Genomic DNA, 11,506 nt, shown 5'->3' on the forward strand with positions numbered 1-11,506 from the left:
CCACCACTGCCCAGCTAAGAGAAAACATTTTAAAATTACTTGTTTTATGTGTATGAGCATGTTTCCTGCATGTATGTATATGTACCACATATATGCCTAGTGTCCTTGAAGATACAGAAGAGGACATCAGATCCCTGGAGTTATGGTTTCAAGTCCCCATCTATATTGGTACTAGGAACTGAACCCAGATCTTCTTCAAGAGCAGCAAGAGCTCTTACATTCATGTGTGCATGTGCACACACATACACATACATTTGAGCATGTGTATATTTATTTCATATTATAGTATATATTTATATAATGGAAATTGTTAACTTCAAGAAAAAGAACAGTTTCATAAAACCTGCTGGTTGTTTACTGAGATTTGCAGATAAGCTCATCATTTTGTCTAAAGTTTCACCAAAATAACCTCCATGTTTTCTTTAATAGGCTTGGTTTGAACATTAAGCGTGCATGAGTGCGTGCATGTGTATGACATTTCAATTGCCCACAATTCATTCCTCACCTCTTTGCTGATCTGTTGCATGGTCTGCTTAAATAGAATGCTTTTGAAAATTGTTCCATGAAAACAAAATTTTGTTTTTCTATTTACTATGCTTGTTTGGTCTTCTCTGATGGATTGGTTCTGTATTTAACCGCATCCAGTTTTAGCAGAGAACACCGTACTGTATTTCTCTCCTGTGTCATCTTCTGTTTCTGTTATTTCAGAGCAATTGCCTTGCCCCCTTCTGGAGCTATTTATACTCTAAATTTCCTGTTGAGTGTTACCTATGTATTCACCTGTGTCAACATTATGCCCAATAAAATGAAATTCATGCAATTTCACTGTTTGTTACCATCACATGGGCTCATTAGACACTTCATAAAAAGTGTGTGTAAAAACTCACACTGTTCTTATATCCTTGGATCAAAAGCAAAATAGTTAAATTATAGTAACAAAAAAGAAAATAATAGAAAATTTTCATACCTTCCTTCAATACATAAAGAAATATGTTCAGAATATTGGTATATGGAAGAAAACTACTCCACCTAATAAGAAAACTAGCATGCTATATTTCTGAAGTTTTCCATTACCTGAATGTGAGCATTTGTTCTCTCAGGATGTCAGACAGACAAAAGAGATAATGAAAATCTTAGTACTATGTCTCTGTACCTCCCTACTGCCTCCCATGTAGACCCCAATTAGCTTCCCTTTCTGTATAGCCTCCTGCTTGCTTGCATTGTTATTTTTCTATTCTTCATTATTTGCCCATCTGACTCTCAGATAGGTCTTGCAGTCTGCCAGTTTCCTACTTCCAAGTTTACACAGTCTCAGATTTCATTTAAAAAAAAAAAAAGACCATATCTTTCTTTTTAGAGTACAGTGGAGCATTGTATAAAGATGTTTGGAGCAGTCACTGACAGTGATCCCATAATATGTAGCTTAGTAATGTAGTATACTTCTTAATTTGTGGAGTTATATTCCATGCTGCTCACTCAATGATTAAATCACCTAAGGACATTTTTCTCAAAACTTGTCCCTGACATTAAGCAGCCTATGGTTATATCTTAAAGTAAAAGAGGCTGTAGTAGAGATATGTGTGATCGTGATTTACATTCTTAGCAAAATAAAATATGTAAGCAAGTAAGGGATTCTAGTGTAGGAGATTTTAGGGAAACAGGTCCATGGAATGGGAGGACAGACTTTTGCTCATGGGAGTGAAAAATATCTCTTGCTTCTGCCATCAGATCTTCCTGTTTCTAGGGAAACTCCACAGTATTCTGTTTTTCTCTTTTAAGAGAGACAGTATATGATGGATAAGTACTAACCTTCATATTTTTTCCTTGATATTGAAATAGAGCTCACCACCAGTAACTAGTAAAATACAGTATAGCCTTAAGTTTATTATTGGGAAAACTGTTTACGGGGTGAAACGGCTTGTATGCATTTCATTTGAAGATATATTTATAATTGCAGTGCTGCTTCCCCTTAGGTATGTGAGAGAGGCACTTAATTATCATTGATTCTTTGTCTGGAAGCACTGACATTTCAGAATAGAGCTTAGGTGTATCATGTGGTTAGAAAAATACCAGTGTTGCATTTTCAATTTGGCTAATAAATTGGCTTTAGAGAAAAGCATCGTTTCAGGACACTTGGGAGTAAAGCTAGTGATTTGCTGATGAAAGTTTACTTTTGTTAATTGTTTTTATTTGGGCACATGGCTAATCACTACCTCAGACTGAGGGAATCTTCCCTAGCCTTAAAAGTTCTTCTAAGTGTCAAAAAAAGCACATTGTAAAATGCAGTTTGAGGGGAAAGGAGAAAGAAATGAGCTTTGGCTTGAAAGCTGCCTAGATTATTCAGCTTGCCTAGAGAAAATTGGAATGAAGTTGGTTATTTTTTTCTTTGTTGGTGTGAAGGCAACAAAGGGATGCTGAGGTGTCTATTTCAAGGAGAAAAAATGCTTACTGATTATAAATACACACCTACAAATTGAGTTTACAGAACTCTAACCATCCAGATTCACCTAATTGACCTCTAACACTAATATGAGAAAGGGCTGTCAGCCTCTCTTGTGAAATCCCTACTGCTTTACTTTCTTTTTCCTACTCAGGTAGAATGACTATAGACTGAGAAGACAGCTAGCTGCTCCCTTTAAATCTCAAATATTCCCTGATAGTCCAGTGAAAGGAAGCGTGTATCTTTGCCTGTGTTCATCCACTACCAGTGAGATCTGAAAACAACTTTTGATTGTCAATACTGGTAAAACAGGATCAACTTAGAAGCTGAGGGATGAAAACGGAAGACCTTTAAAAGAAGGTGGAATTTGGGATTGTTGTTTAGTAAAGGGTAGGAAACAATTCAACTGGCGTTCTTAAAGGAAAAGGAGTGAAAAGCTTGAGGTTTTGCATCATTTGAGCTTTTCTTCTTTCCCTCCAGTGGATCTTTTAAGCCTATCGGCTGCATGTGATGCCTTGGACCAGCACAACCTCAAGCAAAATGACCAGCCCATGGATATCCTGCAGATAATTAACTGTTTGACTACTATTTATGATCGCTTGGAGCAAGAGCACAACAATTTAGTCAATGTCCCTCTCTGTGTGGACATGTGTCTCAACTGGCTTCTCAATGTTTATGATACGTAAGTATGGCAAGAGGGGACCTAGCTTACATAGTGATGACAGTATTGCCATTACTATAGTGTTCTAGAAGCTATAGATGTCATCTTCCTGGGGTAAATCACTTACAAATATGACTTGAAACATATCTGATAAGCTAGCAGCAAGAGCTAGAATGCAGCCTTTAATCTCAGAGGGAGAGGATCTTTGGGACTTTGTGGCCAACCTGGTTTGCACAAGTGAATTTCAGGACAACCAGAACCCACAGAGTGACACTCTGTCTCAGAGGAAAAAAAAAAAGCTGGAATACCGACTACTTTCAGGTCAGAATGCAAACAGAACCTGGGATACGTCATCTTTTTTTTTTTTTTTCCTTTTTTTCAAATAGAAAGAGTTATCCTGTCCATGTGGGTTTTTTTCTCACTTGACTTTTGGAGTTCCTCCATGCATTTTGGAGTGAATCTTCTCATTGGCAAGAATGACAGTGCTCCTGGAAATGCTGGTGCACCTGTCCTCAGATCAGAATCATCTTAACAGATTGGTAGGACAATTATGTAGAAGATTGTGAATGGATGAGTCACACAAAGTGAAAATAAGCTCAAAAACAGCAAACTCAGCTCCTGAAACTAAGCAAAGATTGTTGTTGTTGTTGGTTTGTGTTTTACTCCAGCTTCTCGGAGCTGCTCTTTGGCACCTCCATTCATCAGCCTCTCAGTTAGAGAACAGTCATTTATTTCTTTTGGCTTGCACACAGGACATAGCTCCAGTTCGCATATTTGCCTTGTGTTTAATGGACACAATTGAGGAAGGAAGCAGAAGGAATTGGTCTTGATTTTTCACTGATTTCTTCTTAGGCCTCAGAATTATTACACGCCTCATTTCACATATCAACAAATACATACTCCCATTTGGAAATCTAGGACGGTTTTCTTAAAGGAATTGCACATCAAATAATTTTCCATTCTGCTTCTGTTGTATGCATCTGTCTTATCCTTTGTTAATATACAAACAATACCTTGTATACAAAATATACCTACAAACAAGGTATTGTTTGTATATTAACAAACCCAAATTCCACCTTCTTTTAAAGGTCTTGCTTTGTTATTTTGGTAAGATATTAACTTTTTTTAAGTTTCCAGACCATCAGACTATTAAATGCATACGCTTATCTACTTGGTTCTTGAATGTTATCAGATTTTAATTGTGGATTACATTCACATTTGTTTTAATAAGGGTTTATATTCAGATTTCCCTCATATTTTTTGGCATTATTTTCTTTGCAGATAATATGTGAATGGATTCTGAACTTTCATTCAATCTACTGAAAATTATTTGAGGATAATTTTAACTCCTTAAAGACTTTGTTACATAAAGTTTGCCTGTTAAATGTTGATTTGATTTTCCCTAATACCAATAAGTTAAATTTTTGCAGTGACAGGAATTTCATTAAAGCATTGTCTAAGATTTTTCTTTAACCAAGAGACCTAATAAGTTGTACTGATTAAAAATTTAGCATATTGACCAACAGACATACCAGAATCTGAGATTCAATTACTTTCCAAAATAAAATAAGAAGCTAAAAATGTGTTGAAAAACATTTTTTTTTACAAAATGGAATCCTGTTTGTTCATTCATTTTTTCTCTTTTTTACCCCATAGTTAAATTTTTGTATTAATAACCTTTTGTGTGGGACACTTTATTCTACTTTCTAATATAAGAAAGCATAGTCATATTAGAATGTTGATATAGGAGTAGGTTATTTGATGTGCATATCTCATAGAGCATGTATTTGAATGACTTCTGGTATAGTATGCCATGTTTTCATTGGATAAAAATATTCATATTTTCCATGTTGTGTCTTGTGACCTGAAGTGATGACTCATCTTCTTAGTAAGCATTAATCTGATGGAATTCTGGAAGTGCTGAACAGAGAAGAACAGTTAGTTACTAGAAATTGTTTTCAGCTTCAATAACCAAAATTGACAATTGGCTTTAGTAACCAGAACTGCTGCTCCACAGTGGTAATTCTTCCTCATACTCACTCAAGGTGGCTCTCTCTAGATGTGTAGGAAGGTATTTTATCCGGATTTTGTGTAGAGCTACTCTGGCAAACCAAGTGAAGTCTTTTAAGAGTTGAAAATTGGGCAAATATTCATTAACTTGGTTCATCAAACTTTTCCATTGCATCTAGGTCATGAGACAAACAGATAATGAATTCAGAAAATTTCTTAACAACCTTAATCAAACAATGGCCTATAGAGTTCCTATATCCAGGACCCTCTTGCCCCTTAACTAGGAATTTCTACCCTCTATTTGTATGCCACATAATTGTTTTCTGGTTTGCTTCTTCATAATAGGGGACGGACAGGGAGGATCCGTGTCCTGTCTTTTAAAACTGGCATCATTTCTCTGTGTAAAGCACACTTGGAAGACAAGTACAGATGTAAGTCATGTGTATTAACTCTGCATTCTTTTATTGATGTTGCCTAATTACCTTTGCTCTAGATGGGAAATGATATTCCATTCTTATTTGACAGCAGGTTTCTTGCATAAGATACAGTGCAGCTTTTAAAGGGTCATAAAATTCGGGTTGTACTGTTTCCTGTCAGACATTAAATTGAAGGTATTTAAATAGAGAACGAGGATTAGCCTCTCCAGTCCGAATATTATTTTATGTTACATTGACTGTGTCTGAATAAAACACATGTTCCAAGGGGATAAAGTCTGATTTCCTAACTCCTTTGTGTAAGTCAGGAAAAGAAATGTGAAGGTTTAATCCCTGCATTTCCCCTGCATTTCCCCTGCATTTGTATTCCCATTTAAAGAATACTATCTAACATTTGTGTTCAAAACACATTGTTTATTGTATAATCATCTTACTGCAAGTTGTACTGACACATCCAATTCTGTGACATGACTAACATTTTACATTTGGATGGATGGCTAGCCTGCTATTTCTTAAAAGGTAAATAGCACCCTCTAGAATTTTCTTTTGATTAGCTATTGGGATCGTCTACTTTAAAAGTGCAAATCTAAAATAAAAAAGCAAAAGTTAAAGGACTGATGGCTTGGGTGACCAATTCACTCTCTATGTCCATCATTAATGTAGAGGACCATTTATGTTTTTCCCCTTGAAATGCTTGTAAGAAATGTTTGCAGGTGGAATTGAATGAATCTAGTCTGTCCTGGCTTCCTTCTAAGAACTTGTCATACATAGATGTAGAGGTTTGCTGGGTGTAAAGATCTGCAGGAGACATTACAAAGGCACCTGTGCCATGGTGCTCATTTTTGTGGAGTAAACCATATCATACACAAACCATTGTAGCACTGACTTTAGTTCCCATGGGAATTTTTCTTTCCTAAGAACTAAACAAAGCAAAATAAAACCACCCCACCCCCTGCATAAAGAGAAACATTTTTTAACCCTTTAAAATTATTTTGAATAAAACAATATTTCTGGGTGCTTTCCTCTTTTAAATACTAGAGTTACTTGTTTTAAGTTGGGCTTCTTGTTGCCTTTTAAAAAGACATGGGTAGGAGTAGGTCTCCCTGTGTTCCTGTCTCCACATAATATTTACAAGTTCAAGGCCATCATTGACTACCTAGTGAAACCCTTTCTTCCAGAAAACAAATACAGAAACAATAAGGCAGATATAGAAGATCAATGATAGTATAGCATGATATGTGCTAGTTACACATAGACATAGCATCCTGTATGAGCATATATGCCAATCTCAGTAAAGCTTAATGGGCTTATGACTCTGTAAAGAAGACCTGACTTTGCGGCACCTTTTAATATACTCACATGCTTTTGGCTAATTATATGGCTCTAGGTTCTAAAATTCTGTAGTAGGATTCATATCATATATACATGATAGTTACCAAAGGATTGTGTTTTGCTTTGAACAATTCAGGTGTTAAGAATATATTTAGGGAGCTGATTTGCTGGCTCAGTGGGTAAAGACACTCGCTGCCAAGCCTGTTAACCTAAGCTACATTCCCAGAATCCATATGGTGGAGGGAGAAAAGCAATCTGTGTAAGTTGTCCCCTGACCTTCACATGCTCTAATTGCATGCACACATAATAAATCAATACAAATGTAGCTTTTGAAAGTACATGTAAAGTGGCTAGTGGTGCCATAGATAAAGGCCCTTGCAGCTGATGCTCTAAATGTGGTCCTCAAGCCCCACAAGGCAGAAAGGAGAGAATTGACTCCTGGAAGTCTTCTTTGACTTACACACATGGCCCATGATAATATGTGACTCCCACACTACATATAAATAAAGGAAATTTTAAAAAAAATACATGTAAATTCAACTTCTTTGCAGGCCTATAGTGTATTTAATTTTTCAGACATCATATATAGGTAGCGATGATTAACCTAATTTATAGAAATGTGTTCTTATTAGCCTAAATTAGCCTTAATCTCTCTCAGCCTAACATAGAGAGAGCCATGAGTTCAGTTCCAAGAAATGTATAAAGCCACACACCTATACATTGCAGTCAGGAAGTAGAATCAGGAGAATAAGAAGTTCAAGGCTATCTTCAACTATATAGCAAGTTTAAGGCCAGGCTGTACTACATTAGACCATCCCCAACCCTCTACCCCCCAAAAAAAGAAAAAAGAAAGATAAAAAAGAAAAACAGTGAGCCCCTTTTGTGGTAATATTGGCTATTCTTGTGAAATACTACTCACATTGAACTGGACATTGGGTTCTGTTTATGTCCACTTATGCTTTGGTTTTTTTGTGATTCTCTTCTTTCTTTTATAGACCTTTTCAAGCAAGTGGCAAGTTCAACTGGCTTTTGTGACCAGCGTAGGCTGGGTCTTCTTCTGCATGATTCTATTCAAATCCCAAGACAGTTGGGTGAAGTTGCCTCCTTTGGGGGCAGTAACATTGAACCGAGTGTCAGGAGCTGCTTCCAATTTGTAAGTTACTCACTTTTTTGTTTTTCTGTAAGTATGACAGGACAAATGTCCTACTAGTCAACCCCATGACCCAACCCCACCCCACATATACATACACACATCCATCCATCCCTACAAGCCTTACAGTAAGAGCTAAGGTTTATACTTTTTTTCTAGTGTCTATTTGCTCAATATACTACCATTCTTGTTCATTCTGCCTTTTCCTGCCCCATTGAGTCTTTCTGTCCTTTCTTTTCAGCTTCTCTTCCTTTTCTTCCTCCTCCTCTTCCTCTTCTTCCTCCTCCTTCTCAATGACTAAGCACTCTGTTGTGATAGCCATGTAGGCTATTTCTATTTTTGGTAAAGTATGTAGTATTGATAGGTAGTGCTATAATAAACATCTTCACGTAATTGTTGCTTTTCTTAAATCTCTCTCTCTCTCTTTCTCTCTCTCTCTCGTGTGTGTGTGTGTGTGTGTGTGTGTGTGGTTTTTTCCTATGTGGGCATGTATATACAACAGAGAACAACAATCTTGAGTATCAGTCCTAACTTCCCATCTTGTTTCTTTTACTCTTTGCTAGTATATATGCCTGACAAGCTGGCCCACCAACTTTCAGGGGTTCTCCTATATCTGTCTTGTCTTTTGTCATAGGAACAGTGAGATTATAGACATACAATGTGCTCCCTGGCTTTTTATAGGTTCTAGAGTTCTGAGTTTAGTCAAGTCTTCATGCTTCCATAGCAAGCACTTAGACCACCAAGCTTCCCCAATCCCATTTATTTTCTCTAACGTTGATTCCTTTGGATAAATTCTCCAGAAATATAATGATCAGATTCAAGGCTATAAATATTTTTTGTGACTTTTGATTCATATTAACAGATGGCTTTTCTTCAACAACTCTTTCTAGTTGTAATGCCATCAGAATTAATGTAATCAGATATTTGCAAGACCACATTATTCACTGTATTCTTATGTATTTTTAAATGTTACAAGCTGTTTTACTTATGTGAGGTTTCTTAATCCATTTTAATCCCATTCACAATGGCTAAGATTTATAAAATTGAAGTCTTTTACCACAGACTAAGAGAAAATCCTAGGCAGCTTTCTAGGCAGAACCCTGTGACTATTTGAATGGTAAAGCAGTTTGACTCTTTAAGAGTTTTTGACAATGTGATTGAATGTGTACAAAATAAGCCCACTTAATATGGAGTGGGGCATATTTGAATTATTTTGCCAAAATGGTGGCAGACTAGTTTTAAAATAGATATGAGAAATAAGTGCATTTTTCACCATTCCAAAGCATGAACATACTTACATCATGAAACTTTTTTTACATGTTGCTATAGTAATATCAATTCTAGAATATCAGTACTACTAACTTTCATATAATGAATTCTAACACCTGTATATAATAAAGATCCATTTAAAAAATTCAGTTATACAACAGTATGCAGTGCTATTGATGGCCCCTAATCTTTGTTTTTTCTTTTAGTAAAATTCTACTTACTTTTTGAGTCCAAGCTATGTCATGCATGCACTAGTGTTCACCTATCAGTTAAGAACTATACAGTGTTCATGTATATACTTACGTATTATTTCTTAGGTTAAAAGTAAAGATCAGATTATAGCAGTGTTGGCAGCTGTCTCTACTGTATGATGGCCCCTGATGCAGAGAGCTATGCTGAGGACTCTCTGTCACCTCCCTGTACTGACTCATTGGACAGCTATCTCCACTCTTGCTGCTGTAGTGTCTCTACTTGGATTTGGTTGTCAGGATAAGGGGCTGTTGAACTGAAGCTCTGTTTTCCCTGGTGAGGAAGCCAGTCTGTTCCACCTTTGCTTCTGCTAGTCATCCCTTCTTTAGTACTCTGCCTCTCTTACTGGATTACTTGCCTTCTCTGTAATAGTAGTACTCTCTTCTCAGCATCAGCATTTGAACTCAGTCCATCTTGCATATTGATTGAATGCCACTGTGCTAGCTGGCAAGCTCCTGGAAACCCCTTTTGTTAGTTTGGGAAGAAATTGGCCAATAGATGCCCACCAATAACAAGCGACTTTTTATTTGCTCCTTGCTTTTTTTCCTCACTTAATTTCCTTCATTGAGCATTTATAATTTGAAAAAAGAAGAGAGAGAGAGAAAGAAAATGAAGTGTTTCTTTGGAATCCTTTCCTTTCCGCCGAAGTCCTTATCTTGTTTCTCAGTCTGCTCATTGCATGTGCAAACACATTGTTATCCTAGGAAGCCTAAGTACACACTATAGTGCCTTTCTTTAGTGGGAATGTCCTTTATGTACTTTAGACAAAAGTATTACCACATGGCAACCATCATTAAACGTCTCCAATTTCTTTCCATTTTCTATTGGATAAATTTTAGTGCTTTATTTTAGTCCTCAGATCTTTTCTACTGTAGCTCCATAACCATTGCTTTGAAACATTGCATTTGACACCTTAGAACAGCCACTCCTCACTGTTTGCATTTTTGCATGATTAGAAGTAATATCACAACTATTGTTACTTATAACATTTTGCTTTTATTCCTATGAATTTGCTCACTAAATTCTCAATCTTTTGAGGAGAGTACAGTGGACAAGCTTTGGAGGTTTTTGGTTTTATGTTTGAACAACTTATTTGTGCCTTTAGCCTCTCTCAACTAATAGAATGGTTAGATTCTCATCTTTATCTGCCACATCTTTCCCCAATATGTTCTTTTTGACACCTTTTTCTAGCCTGTTCTCAAGGGCACACAACAAACATTTCATCACATTTTTCTTGGGTCCTGAATAGAATAAGATGTGTTTTATAACAAAATGGGATAGGCAAAAATTGTTGAGGGGGTGGTAATGTCAAGTATTTATGAACTGAGTGTTTATAGTAGAGTAGACCCAGATGTGGCTTATCTTATTGGAAGCCTCTTAACTTGTAATCATTTCCCATCCATTTGAATGGCTCCATTGTGAATGTTTCCTTCAGAATCCTTGTGCTGGACCTGGCTTGTTTTTCCTCAACCAGGTACTCAACAGGTCACCTTGCCTTTCATTGTGCCAAATGAATGCAAATTCAATGTTTGCACTGAGAAAGATAACAACTGTGAAAACACAATCTGCCCTCTCTTTGGAGTAGAAAACCTTGGGAATTGGGAAGCTTGCTCCTTCTGCAAGCTTGTGCTCAAAGATTGCTATTTCTGCTTGCATGAGGAGGTTGTGAAATGTTTGTTTCTCTTATTGATTCATTTTTTTTGCACTTCAGGTGTTGAGTTTAAAGAGTAGTTCTTCTGTGTCCTTTGTTTCTTGTCATCACATAGAAAACACACTTTTTCCTATGCTAATCCAGTTAGAAAGGTGTGGAAACTTCTGGTTCATGGTCTACTTGAGGCAAGGAGAAAGGTAAATTTTCATGGGCTAAGCTCTCTGTGTGATCTTCAAAAGGTTCCCTCAGTTCTATGTATCCCCACCATTTGCTTACAAAGATGTAAAGGAAGTCACCCATCAGATCTAAA

General features: G+C 36.6%; 1 protein-coding gene across 1 annotated transcript in view; it reads left to right on the forward strand.

The window, feature by feature from the left end:
• Dmd (dystrophin) overlaps positions 1 to 11,506 on the forward strand; it is a 2,056,279-nt gene that overhangs the window by 1,951,128 nt on the left and 93,645 nt on the right. The window contains exons 64-66 of the mRNA XM_031364700.1: positions 2,921 to 3,122; positions 5,457 to 5,542; positions 7,873 to 8,030. Coding sequence (XP_031220560.1) covers positions 2,921 to 3,122; positions 5,457 to 5,542; positions 7,873 to 8,030 — 446 coding nt within the window. The remainder of the gene's footprint in view (positions 1 to 2,920; positions 3,123 to 5,456; positions 5,543 to 7,872; positions 8,031 to 11,506) is intronic.

This window comes from Mastomys coucha, chromosome X, assembly GCF_008632895.1.
Source record: "Mastomys coucha isolate ucsf_1 chromosome X, UCSF_Mcou_1, whole genome shotgun sequence".
In the NCBI taxonomy this organism is placed as follows: Eukaryota; Metazoa; Chordata; class Mammalia; order Rodentia; family Muridae; genus Mastomys; species Mastomys coucha.